General features: G+C 48.0%; 2 protein-coding genes and 1 long non-coding RNA gene across 5 annotated transcripts in view; 1 reads left to right on the top strand and 2 right to left on the bottom strand.

Annotated features, from left to right (window-relative positions):
• The window catches only part of SIN3A (SIN3 transcription regulator family member A), a 66,226-nt gene extending 52,923 nt beyond the window's left edge, over window positions 1-13,303 (bottom strand). Inside the window, exon 1 of one of the 3 annotated variants that reach the window (XM_069559489.1) lies at window positions 13,052-13,303. The gene's annotated coding sequence lies outside the window, so the exon portion shown is untranslated. Of the gene's footprint in view, window positions 1-8,010; window positions 8,103-8,747; window positions 9,036-13,051 lie in introns of those variants that run through there. The other 2 variants (XM_069559488.1, XM_069559490.1) reach the window with 2 other exon arrangements.
• Window positions 13,225-24,701, top strand: LOC138423519 (uncharacterized). Its single transcript, XR_011250301.1, has 3 exons — window positions 13,225-13,425; window positions 14,313-14,435; window positions 23,633-24,701. It is a non-coding gene; the product is annotated as an uncharacterized lncRNA (long non-coding RNA).
• Window positions 21,354-25,135, bottom strand: part of PTPN9 (protein tyrosine phosphatase non-receptor type 9) — a 73,079-nt gene continuing 69,297 nt past the window's right edge. The window contains exons 10-12 of the mRNA XM_069559496.1: window positions 24,688-24,838; window positions 24,060-24,267; window positions 21,354-23,241 (exon numbers count right to left, since the gene is read on the bottom strand). Of these exons, the coding sequence (XP_069415597.1) occupies window positions 23,027-23,241; window positions 24,060-24,267; window positions 24,688-24,838 (574 nt within the window). The 3' untranslated portion in view covers window positions 21,354-23,026. The remainder of the gene's footprint in view (window positions 23,242-24,059; window positions 24,268-24,687; window positions 24,839-25,135) is intronic.

Genomic DNA, 25,135 nt, shown 5'->3' with positions numbered 1-25,135 from the left:
AGAAACTCAAAAACTAAAATTGGGTCTAACTAACACTGATGTTACAGACAAAAAATGGACAAGAAACTATTTAGTTCAATTCAAAAGATACTAACAACTGTATCAATATTCACTTTCTGATTTGATCACTGTATTGTAGTTTTATGTAAGATGCATTTGGGAGATCTGGGTGAAGGTTATGTGGCAATTCTTTGTATTATTTTCGCAAGTTTTTAAAGCCTAAAATTATTTCAAAATAAAAAGTTTAAAAAACTAAATATTAACAGTAGAGTAATTTTGAAAAAGGAAATCATTGTGTATCCCTCTTCTCAAGGACATTAACATTTACTTCGTGTGACAAGGTTTCTATAAATTAACTGGCAAGTATAAAACAACAGATTAGGTATAACAGAAGTTATGTTAGCTGCAGCTTTCAAGAAAGTATTATAAAGAACAGAACTCAAGGTGGTTCTGTGGATGACAGATGTGCCACTCACCTCATATTCCCTCTATTCTATTCGCTATATTTCTGCCCCCACACAGACATGGGCACACAAACCTTTAAACACCTTTGTGTCCTCCACTGTGCTTAGGATAGCGTTTTGCTGTGATGGAAACCAAATCATTCATTCACACATGTATGCATCCTCTAATATTTAGTAAGCACATACTATGTGTCAGGCATTGTTCTAGGAGCCAGGGATACAGATGTAAATAAAATAAAACAAACTTCTCCTTCCTCAGGAAGTTTACATGTTTAAAATCATATATCTATCTACTTACTCGCCTGCGGCAGGTCTTGCTTACAGCAGGCGGGATTGTTAGCTGCGGCATGCAAACTCTGCACTGGGGCACGTGCGATACAGTCACCTGACAAGGGATCAAACCCAGAGCCCCTGCACTGGACCACCAGGGAAGTAAACCCCAGAAGTTCACATTTTAGTGGGAGAAATAAACAAGATAATAAACAGTGTTCAAAATATTAGACAGAGACACACGCTAAGAAGAAAAAGCAGAGGAGAATTTTTGAAATTTTAGGTAATAATGACCAAAGAATATCTCACTAATAAGGTAACTTATGAAATGAAATAAATGAAGAGGCTGGCCATGTGGGGATCAGTAGAAGCAGCATCACAGGCAGAGGGGGCAGCAAGTGCAGACTCTGACATACATATGTGCTTGGCATTTTCCAAGAAAAGGGAAAAAGCCATCTAGTTGGAGAAGAATGGAGGAAAGACAGACTAGTAGGAAATGAAGTCAGAAAGGTAATGGAGTTGGGGGTAAGAGGTAGAGAGTACACGTTTGTTCTCAGAGGTCGTAATAAAGACTCAGACTGAAATGGGAAGCCACTGGAGGGTTTTAAGCAGAGAATCACTTGGGTCGCTATGTTAAGAACAGATTGAAGAGTGGCAGTAACAAAACAGAACAGTTAAGGTGCTACTGAAACAATCGAAGCTAGAAATAGAGATGTTACTGACATTCATTGCTGTAGCTGGGGGTAGGGGGTGGAATTAAGTGGTCAAATCCTGGATAGTTTTTTCTATATAGAGCAAATAGTATTTATCTGCTGTGAATAAGAAAGTCAAAGATGCCTTTTAGCTATCCAAGAGGAAGCAGGAAGTGGGCAACTGGATTTGTTCCTCTACTGTAGAGAGGAGAGGTTTCCAGTGATAGAAATTTGAGTTATCAGTATTGCTTAGGTTTCGGAAAGGCATATGGTGCATAGCGTAGCTCTCCATAATCGAGCACATTCACATTTCTGCACCAAGTGGGACAGCTTAGATCAGGTTGTGCCTCTGAATTCCTTATTCAGTTCAGTCGCTCAGTTGTGTCCAACTCTTTACGACCCCATGAATCGTAGCACGCCAGGCCTCCCTGTCCATCACCATCTCCCAGAGTTCACTCAGACTCACATCCATCGAGTCTGTGATGCCATCCAGCCATCTCATCCTCGGTTGTCCCCTTCTCCTGCCCCCAATCCCTCCCAGCATCAGAGTCTTTTCCAATGAGTCAACTCTTCGCATGAAGTGGCCAAAGTACTGGAGCTTCAGCTTTAGCATCATTCCCTCCAAAGCACACCCAGGGTTGGTCTCCTTCAGAATGGACTGGTTGGATCTCCTTGCCAAATTCCAAACTTACCAAAATTTGGAAGTTGTGCCTCTGAATTCCAAACTTACCAAAACAAACAAACAAAAATATTTGTATTTCAGAGCTGCAAATAAGGGACTGTGTCTCTGTATATCCTTCAACAGCCTGCAAGTCAGCAAGCCTAGCCCTGGAGGATATCAACAGGACTGCAGAAACATTCACCACCACGATGCTGGTAAATACAACCAACATGCAGGCACTCACAAAGAAGAGTGGGTGAGGAAAACAAAAGCAAAAGAAAGGAGGAGCAAAAAGGAGATGGATCCGTTAGAAATTCCTACCAATAAAAGCCTAACTAATTTTGAAGCCAACTGTTAACTAAACAGAGGTATCCTCTAGTTGTTTAGTCGCTAAGCCATGTCTGACTCTTTGCAATCCAATGGACCACAGCACGCTAGGCTTTCCCGTCTTCCACTATCTCCCACAGTCTGCTCAAACTCATGTCCATTAAGTCAGTGATTCCATCCAACCATCTCATCCTGTCACCCCCTTCTTCTCTTACCCTCTCTTTCCCAGCATCAGGGTTTTTTCCAATGACTCGGCACTTCGCATCAGGTGGCCAAAGCATTGGAGCTTCAGCTTCAGTTCTTTCAATGAATATTCAGGGTTGATTTCCTTTAGGATTGACTGGTTTGATCTCCTTGCAGACCAAGGGACTCTCAGCCTTCTCTAGCACCACAATTTGAAAGCATCAATCCTTTGGTGCTCAGCCTTCTTTATGGTCCAGCTCTCACATCTGTATATGACTAGTGGAAAAACCACAGCTTTGACTAGGTGGACCTTTGTCGGCAAAGTGATGTCACTGCTTTTTAATACACCATCTAGGTTTGTCAGAGCTTTTCTTCCAAGGAGCAAGCGTCTTTTAATTCCATGGCTGTAGTCACCATCCATAGTGATTTTGGAGCCCAAGAAAATAAATCTGCCACTGTTTCCAAATGTTTCCTCCATCTATTTGCCATGAAGTGATGGGACTGGATGCCACGATTTTAATTTTTTGAATGTTGAGTTTTATGCCAACTTTTTCATTCTCCTCTTTCACCCTCATCAAGAGGTTCTTTAGTTTCTCTTTGCTTTCTGCTATAAGGGTGGTGTCTTCTGCATACCTGAGGTTATTGATATTTCTCCCAGCAATCTTGATTCCAGCTTGTGCTTCATCCAGCCTGGTATCCTGCATGATGTACTCTGCATATAAGTTAAATAAGCAGAGTAATAATACACAACCTTGATGTACTCCTTTGAAAATTTTGAACCAGTTCGTTGTTCCATTTCTGGTTCTAACCATTGCTTCTTGACCTGAATACAAGTTTCTCAGGAGGAAGGTAAGATGGTCTGATATTCCCATCTCTTCAAGAATTTTCCACAGTTTGTTGTGATCCAGTCAAAGGCTTTAGCATAGTCAGTGAAGCAGTAGATGTTTGTTTGGAATTCCCTAGCTTTCTCTATGATCCAACGGATGTTGGCAATTTGATCTCCAGTTCCTCTGTCTCTTCTAAACCCAGCCTGTACACCTGGAACTTCTTGGTTCATGTACAGTTGAAGTCTAACTTGAAGTATTTTAAGCATTACCTTGCTAGCATGTGAAATGTACGCAACTGTGTGGTAGTGTGAACATTCCTTGGGACTGGAATGAAAACTGACCTTTTCCAGTCCTGTGGCCACTGCTGAGTTTTCCAAATTTATTGACATATTGAGTGCAGCACTTTCAGTTCAGTCGTTCAGTTGTGTCCAAATCTTTGCGACCCCACAGACTGCAGTATGCCAGGATTCCTTGTCCATCACCAACTCCCAAAGCTTACTCAAACTCATGTCCATTGAGTCAGTGATGTCATACAACCATCTCACTTTAACAGCATCATTTTTAGGATTTGAAATAGCTCAGCTGGAACTCCATCACCTCCACCAGCTTTGTTCATAGTAATGCTTCCTAAGGCCACTTGACTTCACACTCCAGGATGTCCTCTAGTTATCAAACTATAAAATGTCATCAGAGTTCAGTTTGTAAACTACTTATCTATTGTATGACCTATTGTATGCCAGGACTGTCCTAGACACTGAGGATATGGAGAAAATAAAGTCCCAATATATATGAACTGTGAGCTGCTGCTGCAGCTCTCCCTGAGGAAAATCAGTATCAGGTTTCTGTCCTGCAAATATACAAGGACAAAAAAAATCTGCATTTGGTTATATGTGACAACAAATCCCACTGGGCATGTCTTTTGGGACTTTGGGGGAGAAGGACTTGCCTTTTGAAGAAACAGACCTCAGAAGAAAATTACATAACTGAAGAGAAGTCAAAGGTTTTTAATGTGTTGTTAAAAGACAATTGGACAGATAACTGTATAAAGATAATTCAAATTCAAATTTAAAAAGATGTCTGCCAGAAAAACAAAACTCCTTGAAATATTCAGAACTCAGACTACCCAAGTATGCTGCTGGATGCACCTCATTATTTGACCTTAATCTCAACAAAGAACAAAACCCAGGAATTAATTACATTGTAACAAGCAAAATATTAAAATCCTAAGATATTACTTTGACTACTCACTTATTAAAGTAACAGAAACAGGAAGGTAGGTGGAGGAAAAGAAGTACTAGGAAATAACATTGACCATATTAATAAAGTATTTTGAGCTTAACAGAGTAACAAGAAGTTACCCCAAGTTCATAATTTCTTCCCTGTGCTTCTTAACTACCTTGCTAAGCAGGGGAAGCAATCACATCTGCCAACTGAAGAGAAAAGGATTCACAAACTCTGAAAGACAGACAATCCACATGCCATTTTCAATACAATGCCACCCTTTCTAACACTCCAAAGCATTCTCTGGGGTATTTTGAGAGATGTCTAACAACTCCCTTAAACTGGCTCTGATTTCAGACTCCTCCCTCCTGTTTCTTATTCAGTGTCCCTTCTTCCTCTTCCCACCAAAAGCTGGGCTCTCCACTGAATTCCTTACAGCTCTCTGTACTTTACTCTTACACGTTCAACCTATACTGGCGTGTAGTAAAAATCACATTATATGTATATTTACCTTTCCTTCTAAGAATGTAAACTTTTCAGGGACAAACACTCTCGCTGTGTCAATCCAGAGCTATTTAAGAAGATGCTCAATAACCTTAAAAAAAATTGTGAATCACTGTGTTGTACACCTGAAATTTATATAATACTGTACATCAACTAAACCTCAACTTAAAAAAGGTGGTCAACAATGCATGTTGACTCATTTTAACTTTAGAATCTGAATCTCAATCTTACCCCTCAAACGTGCCTTCAAAAGCTCATTGCTGCTTCTTCCAAAAATTAAACATAAAATTATCATATGTCTTAGCAATTCCACTTCCAGGTATATACCTAGAAGAATACGAAGTAGGTACTTGAAGAGATATTTATCCATCCATGTTCACAGCTGCATAGACAAGAAGTGGAATAGACACTATTCCACTTAGACAAAAAGTGGAAACAACCAAACATCTATCATATGGATAGATGAAATGTGGATGGAGGCAATGATTGCGCAACAATGTATATGCACTTAATGTCACTGAATCACACATTTAAAAATAGATAAAATTGTAAATTTTATATGTTTTACTACAACCAGAAAAAACAAACAAACAAACACCACACTGCTCCTTCTCCATTTACTATCCTTAGACCAGAGACAGCTGGAGTATAGCATTAAGAGCCTGGACTCTGTAACCAGAATGCCTGGGTTCAGATTCTGGATTAGCCATTTACCATATGTCTAACTTCTCTGTCCCACTGTTTCCTCATCTTTAAAACAGATTTCATAGTACCTACTACACAGTGCTGTAGTGAGCATTAAACATTAATAAATGTATAATACTTAAGTCAGTGCCTGGGGCATAGTAAAGGGCTCAGTAAGTGTTCTCATTACTACTCAAGAAGAGAGACAAAGTGTAGTCTGAAAAAGCATTTATCATCTTTATAAGACTCTACAGAAAACAAAGCTTAACAAATTCTTGATTGATAAGAGTTATCCAGAAGAGTAAGAAAGCCTTTGAAAGCACTGCATTAGATTACTGAATGCCATGGATACAATCTTTTAATTCCAACTAAAATTCACAGCCATTAACATCTGCCTGGCAAAGATCTTCAGCATCTTGTCTGTTTGCACTGAAGATGCAAACAGGATTATGTTTTGCCAGGAATCTTATCAAATTACTACATAACCCATTCCTGAAAAAAAAAAAAAAAATTTTTTTTTTCTTCTTACTCTTTAGGTGAAACCTTAATTACAAAATGCAAATCTATCTAGGGTCTTTGACAAAACTATATGATACTGATATTTGATATTAACTCTCTTAATACAGCATTATTTAGGCTCTTACCTGAAATTAAAGTCTATGTGGGACTTCTGACCCTGGCTCACCAAAAGACCACACAGTCTTCAAGGGCATGAATAGGGTCTTCTATGTTTCCCAGCACACAGCATCACAAACAGTGGGAATTATGTGCTGACCAAACTGTCCTCAATGGAAACTCTCCGCTATTCTCACCAACTTTATCAGTTTATAGAAACAGGGAAAATACCCAGGTTTCCTGCCTCCAGACCAGTTCTACTACAGTCACCACTAAGCAAATTAAAGTTGCTGTTGCCACTGCGACTTCTTTAGCTAAGAAGGTGGGACTTAATCTCTTCACATGAGTACAGCACAGGACACCAAGCTCTCAGTCCCAAATGAGCAAAGCACAAATCCAGAACTGAATTTAAGTTCAGCTAATTAGCCGGAGGGCTTGATAAGATATTAAGGAATAAATAAACATATTTGTCCCATGTTTATTTTCTCATGAAAAATATTAAAAACACAAGTAATTTCTCTTAAGAAAAGAGAATGTCTCTGGCACTCAGGGCCGGTGCATTGGGATGACCCTGAGAGATGGGATGGGGAGGAAAAAGGAAGGGGATTCACACATGTATACCTATGGCTGGTTCATGTCAGTGTATGGCAAAACCCACTACAATATTGTAATTAGCCTCCAATTAAAATAAATTAAAAAAAAAAAGAATGTCTCAACTCTGAGCAAAATCCTCAATTAAAGTGGTTCATTAACCTTGAAATGTCCTAAGGCAATTTCCAAATACACTGCAGGGCAACAGTACATAAGCCACATACATAAGGCTCAATACACTAGCCTCAAATTCACCCTTCTCTAATAAAATAGAGTAAGAACATTATGCTTTATAAATATAAATAGAAAGTGGTCTAGATGTTCTAACAGAATTACATAAAACCAGGCTTTTCAAGAACATCTAAAGTTACCTAAAGGGCAACTTACTTATTTGTGAAATTAAGCAGCAGACCACCTGTACAATTAGGGCATTCAAAAAATGCAGGAGCTGAAGAAACTGGAAAATTTTATTCAAAGTCTCAGGTTTTTTTAATCACCGTTTTTGATTAAAAATCATTTAGTAAAATGCAAATTCAACACTTCCTTTTCTAAATCTCAGTCTTGGGAAGAGAAGCTTTCTCAGCCTTTCCTTGGCTAACTGGATGTGAAGTTCTAAGGCAAAGAAACAGTGGCCAAGTCTAACTAACTACCCACCATCCCATTGGCTTAGAGGAAGCCCCGCCCCGTTCAGCCTCGGTAACCCAACATCAAGGGAACTCCAGGAAAGGTTGTCCCCGGCCACATTTCTAGTCTCTGATGACTCTCCGCCCCTCCCCCCAACCAGCACCGCTGCGGAAGCACGGTCTCAGCACGAGCAGCCCTCGACCGCAGACTGCAGCGAAAGGACCTTGAGCACCTCGCCCCAAGAATTACAACCAAGAGGGCCGTGAAGTGGACCACGCTCTCACTCTCCAGGCTGCATAGTGCCATCCATGCCGCACCGAGTAAAGCAGAGACAACAGCTCTGGCACCTGACTCTCCGGCCCGAGGCAAAAGGCTTGGCCGAGCCACAAGAGAAAGTCCTGACACCTCCACAGTTCGCAGTCTGGGGGCTCCTCCCACCCCATGGAGACGTAGGGCGGGGCAGATCTAGGCGCCGCGACTCTCAGCCAGACAGGACAGCGGGCTTTCCCGAGCCCCGCCTCACTTGCCAAGGAGGCGGAAACCCGGGAAAGGGGGAGGACGGTCAGGGGGAGTGGCATCGCCGCTCCGTCCGGCCCCTCCGGCCAACCGGATCCCAGGAAGGCGGAGGAAGGCAGATTTCACGCCCCCTCCCTGCCGCGCCCCGAAGCCACAGGCGGGAGACCCCCAGCCCGTCACCCAACCCCAGCAGGCCAGTGCTAGGCCGCTCAGCCAAGGCCCCGCCCAACCAGGGAGGACTGGAGGGGTGGTCGGCGGCAAAGAGCACTCAGCATAGGGCCCAGCCCCGCCCCTTTCTCCACAATCGCACGCGCGCGCCGGCCCCGCCCCTGAGCGGCGGCGCGAGAGCCCGCCCCCTCCGCGCGCACCGGGACTACGCTCTCCTCCCCCTCCCGCACCGAGAGCTACCCCGCTCCGCCCCCCACCCCCCTCACACATCCACACGCCTCCCGCCCTTCTGCTCTACGGGAAGCCGAGGAGGTCAGCCCCCCCCCAAAATACACACCCTCGCTCCGGCGTTACCCGCCACCAGGCTCCCCGCCCCGACCCCGGCCCGGCGTGCTCTCACCGCAAAGCTGCTTCGGCCGCTCCTCACTGCGTGTCCCTCTCGGCGTGAGCCTCTGGGGCAGGGAGGCCCCAAGAACCGCGCGGAGCACAGGCCCGCCAAAGCGGACTGGCAGCCGCCCCTCTGCTAACGGAGCGGTCACAGGCCCCAGTGCCCAGACTGGGAAGGAGGGAGGGAGGGAGGGAGGGAAACTCCGAGGGGGGAAGGGGAGGGGGGGAAGATGGAGAAACCGTCTCCGCCGCCTCTACCGCCGCGGCCGCTTCTCTGTTACCCGGGAAATCCCGCCCACTCGCCCGGCCCGCCCCGCAGAGGGAAGACTCAGCTTCGCTCCGCACAGGCCGTACTATCCGCCCGTCAAAGATATAGCCAATCGCTGCGCTCTGCCTGCTGATGCCCGCCCCTTTCCCCCCCGGCTGGGAGGGGAGGGGGGGAGCCGCTCACCTTCTCCACGCCCCTATTGGCGGGGAGCTTCCCTAACTCAACCCCGCCTATTGGAGACGAACTGCTGAATCCCACCCCCAAGCCACAATACTATTGGAAGAAGCAGGGAAGCTCTCCGCATCTCATTGGAGAACTCTATATGTCCCGCCCCATGCCGTCTCAGCTACAGGCCCAAAAACTCCGCTCCCGCCCTCGCCGGTCACCGTATTGGAAGACTACCCCTAGCTCTCCGGCTGCCCTAGGAAGGTAAGTAACCGATGTGGGGTAAAATGTCCGTGAGCAGGCTCCTCCTACCGCACTGCCGGACCATGCCCCGCCTCCAACCATCAGACTGGCTGTCTCGGCGCCGGTAGGAGCCTCTATTGGCCAGGATGCCCGTCTAGGAAGCAGCTGACTCCGCCCTGCGCGAGGAGGCTGAACCTTAGCAGTCCTTTTGTGGAATGTTTACACTAGAGACTGAAGCGCAGAGTTCCAGGACCTGTAACAGAAGGTGATGCGGAGCGCAGCAGCGGGAATCCGATGTCTTGGGATCTGAAAGGGAGAGGCAGCAGCATTGCCACCGTGGAGGACCCCCTTACAAAGGGAAAGAGAATCTCATTCTTCCCATCCAGTTCTCTACAATTTACATTTCTGCAGAATGCCTCCTTGTAGACACAAATATGCGGAGCAGCCGACAGCTCCTTTCAGTAAGTAGAATACAGAATTAAGGGCTGGAGATCAAAGTCGAGGAATAGCTCCAGCGGTTGTTCAGCCCGCAGCTAGGGGTGGCTGCATACTTTTAACACCGACACTCCCTAAACCTGAATATGCAGTCCTAAGAGGGCGGAGATAACCAAAATGAGGGCAGGGCCCTAACAGCCAACGCCCTGGCAAGCCTCTGAAAGGCGGAGCGTGAGGCGTACGGCAATTGCGATCTCCAGGGTAGATCTGGAGGATCAGACTCGACTGAGAAAAGGAGACCAAACAGGCCATGGCATAAATGAATCTTGCACCACACTTCAGAGAAATAATAAAAGTTCCAGAGTTGGAAACGGAATAAGAACAGCTGTTCCCTCCTCCTTGGTCAGCGAGAGTTAATGACAGTTCCTAGGCCCTCTCTGTTTAGGTAATATGGCCTTGAACACAGACGAGATGCTAGCGATATCTAGGTGGCTTTTATTTATTCACTAAATAGGGCGAACTGACGCTGGCCTTGCTTTGGGGGGCGCTCACGGAGCGCCAGGAGAGGAGGGGGCGGGACTAGAGTTTTCCCGCTCTCTTCCGCAAAAAAGCTACTCCCCTAAGAGAGCCGAGTCCGTATCCGAGAGGCAGGCCCCAGGTAGCTCACTCCCAGGTCCTTTCTTGTCCTTCCTCCGTAATCCGCCGGAGACCCCAAGAAATGAGCGCTGGCAACAGGTGGGCCGGACTCCAAACCGGAAGGCAGCGAACTGAACTTCATCAATAGCCGACAGATGGGAACAATCTCCCTGGGAGCCAAACCCTGCCCCAGGACGGAGCTCAAAAAATAAGTAACACGGACGAAACAAACGAGACCCCCAGCCCAAACCTCTAGGAGGTTACGAAGAAGCGGCAAATATGCAGAACTGGGTCTTCCTCCTCTCCTTGCACTGGGTGCCACACGGCATTCCCACCTGGACATCAAGAACCATTTGGAACTCTAGCAGAATTGGGCCACTCTCGACTTCTCTGTCAGCAGGGGATGAGCTGCCCTGGATATTGCCTAAAGCATCCACGGCAACCCTAGGTTGCTCAGAGGTTTTGATAAAGCTTAGTAAGGACAGCGGCTGCCTTATGCTGGAAAGAAAACACACTGGCAGCGTCCGCAGCGTTCTGAAGCTTAGGCTTAGGGCGGTCTCCGGGAAGTTGAGTCGCAAGAAAAGCCAGGATGCAGGGTCAGAACTTTAGTACTTGGCGAGGAAGGACAGACCACACCCCCTCCTCCCAACCCTTGCAGAACCACAGGAGCAAAGCCCCCCAAAGCCACCCTACACCGTCAACCCCTAACTTCAAAGCGAAGGCTACCAGATCTCGAGCCTTGGAGGAAACATCGTGTGCCTTTCTCGGCTCTCCCTGCCCCCCTTGCCAAGAGCTCCAAGCCCGGGACTTCCGGGCGGGAGGACTGTTCGAAGGAGCAAGGCGCGCCTTACACATGTGCTGAGCGCGCACACACGCTAGGGTAGGGGGCGGGGAACAGGGGTGGACTTCCCTCTCCAAGCTCGCTCCCCCGTAGGGGGCGGGACTATCCACCTCACCAATCAGAAGTAGGGGCGGACCCTTGCGCCTCACGTAAGCCGCAGGAATCCTCCCTCCGCCCTTCACGGAAAAAAATCCTAGCAACTTAAACTCCAGCCCGGCCTCCGATAGGCGGAGCTGGGAAGAATGTCATCCAATCAACAACCGAGCAGGAAAAAAGGGAGCCTCGCCCAGCCAGTGGAAAACAAGAGAAGGCGGGCCCTCTGAAGAAGCCCGAGACGGGTGGAAGAGAGGAGGGAAGGCCCCGCCCCTCAGCTCGCCTCCAGGCCGGTTGCACAAGCCGTCGCCGGAGTATAGTAAACAGGCTAGGCCAAGGAGTGGAAGCTGGGGTAGTCTGGCGCTCCAAGGGCCGGGCCCCTGCGCCTCCTCTCCTGGCGTCGCCCCGCCCGACCTCCGCGGTTCGCGCCGGCGCCCCGCCCCCCAGCCCGCGGCCGCCATCCCGACTGACAGGCGCGCCTCCCGCGCCCCTCCCGCCCGCTGATGCATTTCCTTTTCCCGATTTCGAGCGTGGAGACTGTTTGCCCAGTTTCCGACCTTCACTGCCCCTTTCAGGCTACCCCCTCGTGGGCGCGCTCACTCGCCGGTGCCCCCGCCCCCGCCCCTTCCGCGGGCGAGCAGCACGGCAGGGGGAGGGGAAAGGAGCCGCCGTCGCCGCCTTGGGGTGGGCGGGGAAGGAGGCAGCTCCATGTTTGCAAAGGGATCAGCTGGGGCTGCGGGTCGAAGCCGCCGAGTTCCTGGAGGTTTTCCACACCCCCGGGCCGGGTTCCGGCGCCGAACGCTAGCTCTCCTGCCACGGCCCGGGAGTTCGGAGAGCTCAGACCGGCGCATGGGTCTACTGCCGAGGCGCTGGGGCTCTTTCCGGTGGCCTCCCCCGCCCCCGACCGCCCCTCCCGCAAGTCCGGCGTTGCCCCCGCCCCCAGAGTCCATAACAACCGCGGGCCCAAGGAGCCCGCGCCTCTTCTGAGCGCGCCCACCGCCCCCTCCGACAAGTTTGCGGACAGAAACAAAACCCTTGGGCGGCTGCCGCCCTCGCCCAGCGTGGTTAGCGGGGAAAGCTGCGGGCCTGGGCTCGCTCGCTAACTCCAGCTCTCGACCAACTCCGGGCGGTTTGGTGGGCCCGGCCGGCTGAGCTCAGGCCGCCGCCCCCTGCCGAGCCCGCGCGCCGCATCTCGGGCCCGGTTCCAGTCGGTGTACGGAATCTCCCCTTTTTTCTTCTTTACAATAATTTTTTAAGGCATTCCAGCAGGGCGAGGGATCTCCTCCTGCCGGCCCCTTACCCAGCCCGCCGCCGAAACCTACCGAAACCGACCGCTCGGTGAAATAAACTAGGCAGCACGGCCGGCACACTGGAGACCCCGGGTCGGGCCGACCCCCTCCCCGCGGATCTGGCCCGGCTTGGAAACACACACTGGCGAGCGGGCGGCGCCAAGAGCTCTCCTTCCTGGCCTGCCCCTCGCCTCCCTCGGCCGCCGGACTCCAAGCCTCCCCTAGCTCCGTCCCAGGGCCCGCGGCGCCTGCACCATGGCTGACTGGTCAAAGGGACCGGCCGGCAAACAAGCCCCCCAAACGCCCGAGATTGGGGAGACCAAATTAAAAGCAGCTGTTTAACATACCTTCCGAGCCAGGCGAGGAGTCCTGAATGGGGGGGAACGCCCCCCACGGGCCATTGGCTCCCTGGTGCTCGCGTCAGTCATCCTGGGCCCGCCTCCTCCCCTTGCTCCACCTCTTCCCCTTCATTGAACGCCCCCTCCCTCCAAAAAATAGAAATAAATTAATTAAACTAGCTGTGAGTGGGAGGTGCAACCATGGCAGAGGGCCCCATCTCTACCGCACCGCCGCTTGGAGTTACTTGAGGCCCTTGGACTGGAAGGAGACCTCCTGGGACTCGGAGATTCGCTGGGTGAACCTGGAGGAGGAGCTATTGAGGCTACCCGGCCCCCATATCCTTCTTACACACACCCCATTTGGAACTGGGCAGAGAGAGCGGGTGAGGATACCCTAGCGACTGACTGGAATGTCCCGACTCCCCTGGCTGTGTAACCTAACCGTGTCCGGCGCCTGCCTAAAAACTGAGCGGTGTAAGCGGGAAGTCCTGCCTTCGGGGTAACAGGCACTTGCCTGAGCACCTACAGGGGTGAGGCAGACACATTCACACCGCACCTGCTGCTTTTTGCCATTACAGAAACTGAATGAGATGCTCACTCTGTGTCCTCTTAGGGCTTCAGACCTAGCTGAAGAGAGGATACAGAAAGAGCTAAGGCAATTTGGAAATGTATATAGAGACACCTCCAGAGGCTCAGAGCAGGGAGAGTCTTCTAGCTGAGGAAAACTGGGTGAAGACTTCATGGAGGAGGTGGCACTCACGCAGAAACGGAGGGGCAACTAACTCATTTTCAGCAAAGCACACAAAATGATAAATGCAAAGCAGTATTAAAAGCTTCTTCAAGTGTGGCTATAGTAACGAAAACCAGAGTTGGAAAGATGGAGTCAGAGAGCAAAGACTTTTCTACCTTGTTAAAATACTTAGACTTGTATAGCAGAATGTACAAGCAGCATGCTGGGTCACAGGACCACAGGCCCAGAACTACCATTTAAGATGCTCAACATCCCAGCAGCTGGATGAATTCTGAGGGTGGGCTGAAAGAAGGGTGCCTGCAAGTGGCAAGGGGAGGCAGAAAGGCTTGTAATGACTGGTTTGAAGACTACAGAGGTACATCTTCTGGTGGGAGGGGTAGGTGGAGGGAGCCAAGATGTTTCTTGTCTCTCCTGGTCCCCCAATCCAGAAACCCTTCCTACTTTCAGCAGCCCTAAAGTCAAAATTCGGACTCAGATGCTTCCCTGGATCATTTGTAATTTTTTTTTTTTTTTTTGCAGGGGGATGGTGAGGCTATGCCACATGTCTGTGCTCAACAGAGCTGACCCTGGGGCCAGGTTACACAGTGAATGAGCAAGAAAGACCAGTTGAGATATTCAGGAAAGGAAGCTAGTGTGGATAAGGTGAGGTGTCAGAATGAGAAGGGCCTTTAAATCCTGTGGCAGAATAGGGCAGCCTGCTGCCAGTTAGGCTATCCCAACAATTCAGGTGAGATGTAAGGAAGATTTGACTAGGGCACTGGCAATGGGTAAGCAGGAATAAAAATGGGGAGATGTGTTTGAGAAAGCTTCAAGAGGACTGGGTGACTGATCATTGTGGGTTATGGAGGGAAAGTTGTCAGTGGCTGGTGTGTGAAGAGGTAGGAGAGCTTGAAGCTAGTACTTTGGCCATCTGGGTAGTAAGGCCAGTGATTTAGCAGTATATCCTTAGGCAAGTCCCTTTCTCCCTCTGGGCCTGTTTCTCTTCTGCAAAAATAGGGGTAAAAAAAATTGGAGTAGAAAGATAGTCTGTAAGGACCCTTCTCTCCCTGAGTCCATGGGGGTGGGGGGGCTCTAATGGGGAGGAAAGTTTGCTAAGGAGAGCACGTGGGAAGAAACACTGATTTGGGAAAGGAAGTAGGTCATCTCAGGTATAGGGACTAGAATCTGGGTGGCAGCTTGGTTGGAATTACTGAAGGAAAGGGAGTAAAGAAGGAAAAACCAGGAGGTGAAGACTGTGTATTCAGTGGGAAGCCCAGCATGTGGCAGGGCCATTGAGGCTGAAGTACATTCTCAGCCTGGGGGACCCTTAGACTGAAGACCAAGTTTTCCTATATCAGAACAGAGATCTCATGATGTTTGGAGCCCTATCTCAGATTTGGGCTTTATTTCCCAAGATGCTCTGCCCTAAATGAAAGCATAACAGATACTGTGTGAATGTAAGATGGGGGAGAGTAATAGAGCAGAAAGAACATTCATCTGGAAGTTGAGCCCCATGGTTTCCACTTGGTCTTCTTATTTCCTGTGGTTCAGCCTCCTGTCCTGTACAAGAAGTTCACAGAGCAGTCCATACCGTTATGCAGATCACACATGATGATAAAAACTTGTTTTAATACACCTAACTTGTCTTTAATACACAGAAGTTTGGAACTTCTGTAGAGGCCAAAGGCCCAAGCATCTGACTGTAAGCCTTAACTATAGTGGGTGTACTGTAAATGAGGTTACTTATGGAGCATTTGCAAACTAGGACAGTTACTCCTGCTCAGAGAACCAGACTTCACTGATAGTCCTTAACCTCCTAAGTGCACCACCCTGATGGGAATCCCCTCTTAAACACCCTCTAGACTGAGTTCCTCAAGGAGAGTAACTCTAATGCACCCCCGAGCCGCCTGTATCCCCAGCAGTCAGGCAAGGGGGCCCCTTGAAAGAGGTCCTGTGATTGTTTCTGGCTCGGTACATTGATCCCTGCAGAACACAGCCACTCCCAGACTCTGGGAAATTAGTTAAGTTTGATTTGGAGACAATGGCCCTCCAGCTTCACTAACAGTTGCATCCACCCCCACCTCACCCCTACTCTGATTATCAGTGAGAACAAAAGAGTGAATGAATCTGTGTGAAGGCCTTGGAGAAGTCACACGGGGAAGCCAGGTTCTGATTCCCAGGAGTCCTCTTTTGTGTTGAATTGTATTTGTAGCTGAGCAAACTGGAGGCTCACAGTACTAGAATGACTTGCCCAAACCAAGCTGCCAAACCGAGCCTGCCTGAGCTTCGTCCACTCCACCTCGTGCTATTTCTAGACATACTAGGACCCGTGATTCAAGTTGGGACTTCTGAGAGAAACAGCCTCCCCTCTTGTCCCACACTCCTTTCCTTCCTGACTCCAAAAGCAGCTTGTGCCAGCTTGAAATGATTTCTGGCCCTTTTCAAAAAAAATTTCTCCAAAGAAGCAATTTGTTTCCAAATCACATACATGCATCTTCAACTCACAACACATAGACTCAAAACTGTCACATTTTCTGACACCCTGCCTCCTAGGCATCACACACATACACCCTCAATCACAGTTTTTAGGGTGCTTATGGTAGGTGGTGATTGAGAGTTATTTAGGGTCTGCACTTTAGTAGTTCTGCCAAAAAGATGTCAGTGCTAGGGCCCTGCTGACACAATTTCTGCCAGCTAAAGACCATTGGCAGTTTGGGAATATACAGGTGAGGGGCATCTAAGGCTTGCTTCCCACTCCCAACCCAAAGCGTCTGATAGGTTTAATGGGAAAAGCTTAAGGTATTGGTCAGAATTCCAGTTTAGCCACTTCCTAGCTGGGCTGTCTTTAGCAAGTCATTAATCTTTTCAATTTCCTTATCTGTAAACTAAGAATAGGGCTTCCCTGATTGTTCAGTGGTAAAGAATCCACCTCCAATGCAGGAGACTGGGGTTCCATCCCTTCCTGGGTTGGGAAGATCCCCTGGAAAAGGAGACAGCAACCCACTTGAGTGTTCTTGCGCAGGAAATCCCATGGACGGAGGAGCCTGGCAGGCTACAGTCCGTTGAGCCACAATGAGTCCAAGACTTAGCAACTAACCACCACCAAAGAATACCTACTGCAGTGGGTTATTGTGAGATTAAAAATAAAGTATGCCTAGCACTCAAAGGTTGTCAGATCCTTTTTTCCTTTATTTTGTCAACATTCCCTTCTCCTAGCCATTCAAAGTCCCTGGTGTTCCAGTTTGAGAGGAGACTAGGATAGGCTTGAAGGACCCCAAAATTCCACTGTATAAATTAGAAACCACATTTCTCTGGCAGCCAGATGGCTTATATGGTTGTACATATGCCATATTTTGAGCATCCCTGACTCAATGGACATGAGTTTGAGCAAACTTAGGGAGATAGTGAAGGACAGGGAAGCCTGATGTGCTGCAGTTCATACGGTTGCAAAAGTCGGACATGATTTTTAAACTGGGTTTCCTCGCTTGGCATTGTTTACCCCTCTAGGTCACTTCAGCCCAAATCTAGAAAAAAGATGTAACAGTATGTTCAGTTTACTCTGCTTTATGCTTTCAAACTGTTTGCTTTTGGATATTTGCTGTTGATATTTTAAGGTAGCAGTTTCCTTTGTTTGAATGAAATCTTACTCAGAGGTCTAATATGCAAAAATTGGGCCTTGCTTTGGTTGAAGTGGAGCCCAAGCACTATTCCTTCACTTCTAACTCATATTTCCTCGTCACCTCCTGCCTCAGGATCACTAGTGAAGTTCCATTTCTGAATCCTGGTCATTCATCCCAGCCACTCCCCATCTCTCACCAGTGTGTGAGAAGACAGCCTGGTCTTGTCCTTGGTTACCTCTGCCTAGTAATCAGAATCTTTCCCAAGCTTTTCTTTCCCCATCCTCCCCTAAATATCAGTGGCTTCCAAGGGTCTCGCCTCTCTTCTTGCCCTCCTCATTCTTCTTTGTTCTCACCCACTTCCAAGGCTCCTGGCTCTATCTAAACTAAGTCACCAATTGCTATCTCCAGACTAGCATCTGCCCTGAACATCCTACTCTGTAGGCCACTCGTTGCTGGCCACAGAATAGGTATCATTAAAGGTCAAGGAGGTAAAACAGACTTCACAGGATGAAATGGGTGAGCTAGACTCAGCTATGCATCTGGCCAGTCGTGAGGCTAAGACAACTATTGATACATTAGCTTAGAAAAGAACCAGGTTCTGATGCGAGGGGAAGGGTAGAAGTGAGCCTAGTGGGGAAGAGCATGCTGTGTCCTTTTTTTACTACTTTCTCTACACAACTCACTGTCTTGCTTTCCTACTTTCACCTTCATCTTAGTCCCCCAAACTATCAGGAACATATTACCATGTTCAGTTCAGTTCATTTCAGTCACTCAGTCGTGTCCGACTCTTTGCGACCCCATAAATCGCAGCACACCACGCCTCCCTGTCCATCACCAACCCCCAGAGTTCACTCAGACTCATGTCCATCGAGTCAGTGATGCCATCCAGCCATCTCATCCTCTGTCATCCCCTTCTCCTCCTGCCCCCAATCCCTCCCAGCATCAGAGTCTTTTCCAATGAGTCAACTCTTCGCATGAGGTGGCCAAAGTACTGGAGTTTCAGCTTTAGCATCATTCCTTCCAAAGAAATCCCAGGGCTGATCTCCTTCAGAATGGATTGATTTGGATCTCCTTGCAGTCCAAGGGACTCTCAAGAGTCTTCTCCAACACCATGTTAGGAGAAACATGTTGTTACCCTAAGTTGTTGAGAAGGGATCAATGGCTCCCCCTTCCATCCAACACACTCTAGGTTTCTGGTTTAGTTAGCTTTGTCCATGTTGGGTTTAGCCAGGAAAAAAAAAAAAAAGAGAGAGAGTATTTAAGACTGCAGAACACCAGACTTAGCTTGAACAGATTTTATGAAAGCTATGGTGAGAGGTAAAAGAAGGCTAAACACTGCAACAGGTTTCTGAGAGTGCTAGATTTCTATTTGTGGAGCTGTTTTCTGTGGTCAGTTAAAAGCAGTGCAGTCTTAAAACATTTGATATTCGCAACTGTCTGTGTGATGGTAACTGTAGAGTGGGTATCTCCCAAGACTAAATCTGATTCCCAAACTCGTGGATCTTTTAGCTTCTGTCCTTGGTAAGTTAATGATGGTGTGTGGATAGTAGTCTTGGTAGTAACCAAGGCTGGAGACAAACCTAAGACCTTGGTTGGGAGCTCTGGTAGCTCGGCTCTGAGTCACCCAGTCTGTCCCACATGTAATAACACAAAAGCCTTAAAGGTCTATGGGTTGGCCCCCTTGGATAGGGAACTGAGGGATCATAGGGAGGTGGATGCACCTTGAAAGAGGAGACTTTGAAAATAAACTAGAACTGGGGATTCCAAGTGGCAGCTGACCCAACCAGAGAAGGGTCTGATGGTTCCTCTATAGGTAGGTATCTTGCATTGTCCAGTAAAGAACCAGACCCTCAGTGTTGGAGGGCCTGTAGTAGGATCATTTAAAACAGCACCTTTTTTAAAAATAAAAGCTAGGACCTGCCTTGAGTTGAGTGGTGAGACCTCAGAACTACTGAAGAGCTCGGTTACTCTAGGAAGACTTTTCTACCTAGCCATACTTCCTGGCCCACCACCCTGCAGCGGTCTGACTTGTGAGGGTTTCCGTATGTGTCTGGTTCTCTGACTTGTGAGGGTTTCCGTATGTGTCTGGTTCTCTAGAGATGGGAAGATCCTAAGGCAGGAGCCCCATCTTCTTCAGGTATGATGCTAAATAGTCCAGTCTCCTGAGAACCAGTCCCATTCTGTCATTCACCTGCACATAACAAAGGTGGGCCTTCTCTGCTGAGGATGCTGGGGCGCCCTTCACCTCAGGAATCCTCATCCTAGCAAAAGCCCAAGTTATGCACAATACGCTCTCTCCTTTAAACACTTTCTTCATCGTATTTGATTGTGGGTTCTCTGGCTTTGTTCACCAGATCTCTTATGTGACAGCTTTGACTTCTGGACAGATTCAGGGCTCTTCCCGTGTCTTCTTTACCTCCTTGTACACCTAACACAGGCAGGCTCACACTGAGTATTATCTCATGGGTAAAGGGCTACAAGTAGACTATAGCTGGGGAAAGCCACTGATCCTTTTCTCTCAGATTTATGTCAGGGGCATGAACAGTAGTTCAACAAGCTTGCTCATCCTGCCACTCACTCAACCACCTATTGGGTAGGACCCAGGAAACTGCATTTTTATGGAGCTCTTGCAAGTGATAACCTCACCAATCCTTAGATGTGCAATGAGGAACTCAAGCATAACTTCTGAGTTTACACAGCTATTGGGCTACAGTCTCTTCAAAGAAGTGACAGTTCAAGGCTACCTCCTCCAAATCTTTTATCATTAATTCTGTTTCCTACATATTTCACCAAACTCCAACCATTGATTTCCCAGATTTCAGTGTCTCTCTACCTATTATGCTTGCCCGCATCCAAAGAAAGCTTTGGCATAATTTTTGTTGTATACTTCAGCTCTTGATTAAGGTAAAAAAACTCAAGGAAATTTTGTTGGAAGATCAGGAGATGGAACCTTAAAGGTCTGAGCTCTTGCTGTGGCAGATTAATTTTCCTGTGCCTCAGGTTTTTCTCTTCTGTCAATACCAACCTCAAAAGTTTGGTTTGAGGGTACATGAGATAATACCTAGAAAGCACTTTGAAAAGTACCTGGAACAGGGTTAATCAGTAAATGCCTGCTACTGTCACTTTTATTAAGAACACCCCAGGCCAGAATGGTTCCAACTGGGCAGGTATCACTGGCTGACAGGAAGTAACTACACAGCATGGGAAGTGGTCCCACATGGACACAGCTTCTGGTCCTGCTCTAAGAGAGAGAGATGCAAATGACTCACGATCTTCCCACAGAGGTACCAGTATATCCAAATGTATGGGGTATCCCTGAGAGAATGACCCCTGTGGTATGCTGCAGACTTGAGGAACTACAACAGGAGGTCCCATCTGGGAGAATCAGTCACCATGTCAGAAACCCTTCTAGTCTTCTACATACATCATGGGGCTCAAAATCAACTAGCTGGAACCTAAGAACTGTCCATACTTTGAAAAGAACATTTTAAAACTAATTTCCAAAGACAAAACATGCTGTAAAGAGGTCAAAGGCTTTGTGAGCAAACCAGCTGGAGCTCCAGTTCTAGAGCTGGACCTGCTAATAAGCCTTACCTTCACTGTAACACTCTCTGTAACCCGTGGTACTTTACCTTCCTCATCAACACAGAAACAGAAGGGAGGGAGAATAATATTTCATTGGACTGTTGTGAGGTTTAAATGTAGTATGGGGTGGGGTGGCGGGGGTGGCGGGAAGCACCAAGCATGGAGATTGGAACTTGGCAAGCAGTCAACTGGTGCTGGTTCCCCTTATCTGCCCAGAGCTGGGCCATGGCCTGGGGCAAGGTGGACGGCTCTCAGACCTGAAAGGCTCTAAGTCTTGGGTTGCTCCCTGCCTCCCCATCCCTCCCAGACCAGCTCTTAGAGCCCCTCCTCACCTTCCCAGCCCCAGACTGCTACTAAATTGATGAAGCTAAAAGGATTTGATCACGTCGGTATATTTATATGTAAATACAAAACTGTATCGCTGTAAGATACTGAATATGAACATTACAATTATTTTCTGAATCTGACTCAGTCCATTGACGTTAAATACAAAATGAAAAGATTGTAAAAATAAGAATATATACATTCAAAGAGCTTATTACAGTATAAAATTATTGAGGTCTGATCAGCTGCCAACCTCATCTGTGATGGGGGAAAAATTTTAGGGGCTCCTGGGGTTTTCTTGGGAATGTGGAATACTGGGGACTCTTGGCCCCATCCCTGGCATATTGGGCTTGGTAGGCCGGGAGCAGACAGAGACAGGTAGGGTGAATAGGGGGGAAAACAGTGAGTGTAGGGGACTGTTTCACCCAGACAGGGGTTAAGTTTTTTATTGACACAGAACCCACCAAGCCTGAGCTCCAGGGTCTGGCAGGCTAGTAGGCAGGAAAAAGATGGGCGTCTGAGTAGACAGGGCCAAGCTGCACAAGAAAAAGAACCTTCCAGCAAGAGAGAAAGGGGCCCCAGCTCAATCCTTCAGGGAGGGAGCTTCAGAGTATGGAGTTTCCTTTCTCTCACACCTGGGCTCCCTCTCTTTCCTTCTAAGACTTCGTACCGATTGCTTTTGGCTCTAGCTGCTCAGTGAATTCATCTCTGCCCAGATCCCCATCCCTTAGAAAGAGGGAGAGGGGACAGACGGTCTGGAATCACAGTGGAGGTCTACTCCCAAAATTGGCAAAGTAAACAGAGAAAACTCATTAGATAAGGGCAATCCATGCTGAATTAAACCAGTGTCACCACAAACCAGTATTCCTGGTTCCAACAGGCAGCATCCTGGAGAGATAGAAGTCATTATGTAAGGATGAGGGCCTGTGGCAGGAGCACGGAGAGTGGATGTGTGTGTCCTCCTCTTCCACCACTCTGTGGTCTGACAACAGGAGACACGATCCCCCAACCCCAGCTAGTCCAGGATAAACAGTAGAACCAAGAAGCAAGGAGTCCTGAACTGCAACAAGAAGCCCCAGGAACTTCTACAAAGGAGTATCTCTGTGTATATGTATTTATAGAATACGACCATATTATCACATACAATATATATTATATACACACGTACATATGGACTCATACACATAAGTGCACATACACACACACGCACACACACAGAATGACAGAAAAGACTGGAATACACGCCCTAGGTATAAACGTGCTTGGCACTCGGGGGACGTTCTCTAGAATATGTAACTTGGTCAAGCTCTCTGGGAAGGAGGTGGATGCTCACCAAACCTCCCCATCAAATCCTAGCAAAGGGAAGGAATGGAAAGAGATCTTGAGAAGGATAATGGCATTGGGAAAGAGGGGAGGGAGGTTCCTTCCCCACTTACCTCGGGGCCCCTGGCAAATATCGATAGCCACAATTTGGTTTTAATAAGGCACAGTTCGATAGCAGGTGCTAGGAATTAAGAACAAATTGCTGCTGGCCCTTTCCAGTGGCAATTTCACCATATCTATCTAGCCAAAGGGAAAGGCTGCCTTGCGTGCACGCGTGCGCCGGGAGACACAAGAAAGAGGTTGGTCCATGGCTTCAGCGTAACTGATGGCAACCTATAGGCTCAGCGGTGTCCAGGGTAGTTTAAGGAAGGCTGGCCAACAGACAGGAGGCTCGTGGGACAGTTACTGACCCTCCATGGCCAGGAGGTTGTGGCTGGGGGGCACCATGCCCTCCCTCTCTGCAAACTCCAGGATTGCCTTGTAGCAGAAATAGTACTGCTCAGGGGTCTGGATGCTGAAGGCCCTCTGGGTCCTCATGCGGGACACTGTCTGGAACACATTAAGGGTGCCAAGCTCCTCCAGCTGTGCCAGGCAGATGTCCAGTGAGCAGAAGGTACCTGAAGGAAGGAAGGAAGTGGTCACACCTGATCTACCTCTCCTCTTTTCCTCCCTCTACCAAATAACCCAGGCAGGACTGGATGAATGAATTCAATGGCAAGGTACCTCATGGCAGGTGGCCAGTTGGCCTTAGGCCTGAGAAGACTCAAGGAGGAGTCACAGGGAGTGCTGAAGGCCAGAGAAATGAGAAGGCCTCTTGTCTCCCAGGGCATCTCTGAGGGTAACAGGATGAGTAGGTGGGAAGCAGGACTTCTACTTCAATCCCAGACACAGAGAATGACAGCACTCCCCCACCTGCCTTGCTTCCACCTCTGGGCCCCAGTTTTCAGATTCTACAACTTCTCCACAGAGACCTAACACAAACCTATTCTTCTTGACTTTCTCCCAAAGGAACCTCTGAGCTAGAAGGCCACAGTCCCTGCGATCTTCATCCCCTTAAGGCAAAAGCTGCTAACTGGTTCCAGAATGGAGAGCATGGCCCAGGGTGGGGACCTCCCCAGGCAGGGGGATGGGAAGAGAGCAACTGCCCAGATCAGCTCTCTGGGACACCCAGGTGACTGTGATGGGATCAGAAGAGGGAATCATGTTGATGGGATGTATTAAGCATCAACCCCTAGAGGACCTGGCTCATGAACTGTACATTCTGGCCAGCACACCTAGCACTAGGGATACTAAAAGAACATTAAAGAGGAATTTTTTTCATGGCAATTCACCACCAACGGATCAAAGACTCACATTCTGGCAACTAAGAGCTTTGTTATTCCTCCCCCACCCTTAGCACCTTTGGATGCTCCAAGAGCTGCATCCAGTGCGTTACCTGTCCGGCCAATGCCCGCACTGCAATGGACCACAATGGGTGGCTCAGGGCATTGCCCTTTGGCGCGCGCTCCCATGCTGCTGACAGCCAACCTCTGCTGGTTCCTGACGGCTCTCAAGAAATCAATGAGGGAAGCTGCCGAGGAAGGGACACCATAATCTGGCCAGCTCAGGAACTGAAAGTGGGTCACTTGGCGCTTCTGCCGTTCCTTGGACGGAAAAAGAAGCAAAAGTTAATGAGGTCATTGCTCTGTGCCCCTGACTACCTTTGGCTTTTCCAGATTCTCAGCCCTCTGGAGTTCCCTCCATCAAGGTTGCTAACACTCTCAACTTTCTCCACAATTGCTTCTCTGCAAACCCAAAGGGAAGATTAACTGTTTGGAGAGGGCAGAATTCCTCTATTAAAGGATCCAGACTTCTTATGTTATAAAAAGTTTCATTCCTAAGTAATGCCACTATGTGTTGAGACAATATGGCTATTTTGGCTCTGAGCTGAATATCCTAATCCTGCTTCCAGAAGAATGGAAGCCACTTCTAAGCTCTCTGGAATCCTGCCTATTCCCTTTGGAGATTTTCTTTATAGTAAACGTTTTCCCCCAGTTTCAAGAGAGTGAGAAAATAAAATTTACCTCTGTGTTGTGAATTTCTAGTGTTGTTTTCTTATAATGGGTCATATTCTCCACGCCTAGATTGGTCACGGTGAGGAAGCCAAATCGGATCCGAGAGTCTTTTTCTAAAGGCCAGTATTGGCCACACTTTCTCCTGCCGCCCTCCTCAAAGCTGAAGACACAGAGAGAAAAATAAGCCTCCATCCTTCTTCTCCACAGCAGTAACCTTGTTCGCCCGTGAACCTGCTGTACCCCTAGGCAGAAATGTCATCTCTTGCACTGCTTCTGTCTATTTATCCCCTTGCTTCTTGGCAGAAAAAGAAAACCTTCCTTGTAGACAACAGCTTAATTTTCTGCATGTACCCATTAAGCAAACATTTACTGAGTACCAGTTACATCCATTTGGTCCCTTTCCTAATACCTCTTGGTACTCCACACATACTTGGCATAAATACTGGGTGGACAAAGA

Source organism: Ovis canadensis, chromosome 18, assembly GCF_042477335.2.
Source record: "Ovis canadensis isolate MfBH-ARS-UI-01 breed Bighorn chromosome 18, ARS-UI_OviCan_v2, whole genome shotgun sequence".
In the NCBI taxonomy this organism is placed as follows: Eukaryota; Metazoa; Chordata; class Mammalia; order Artiodactyla; family Bovidae; genus Ovis; species Ovis canadensis.
Note: the sequence above shows the minus strand (reverse complement) of the source record. Positions and strands in the feature narration are given on the sequence as shown.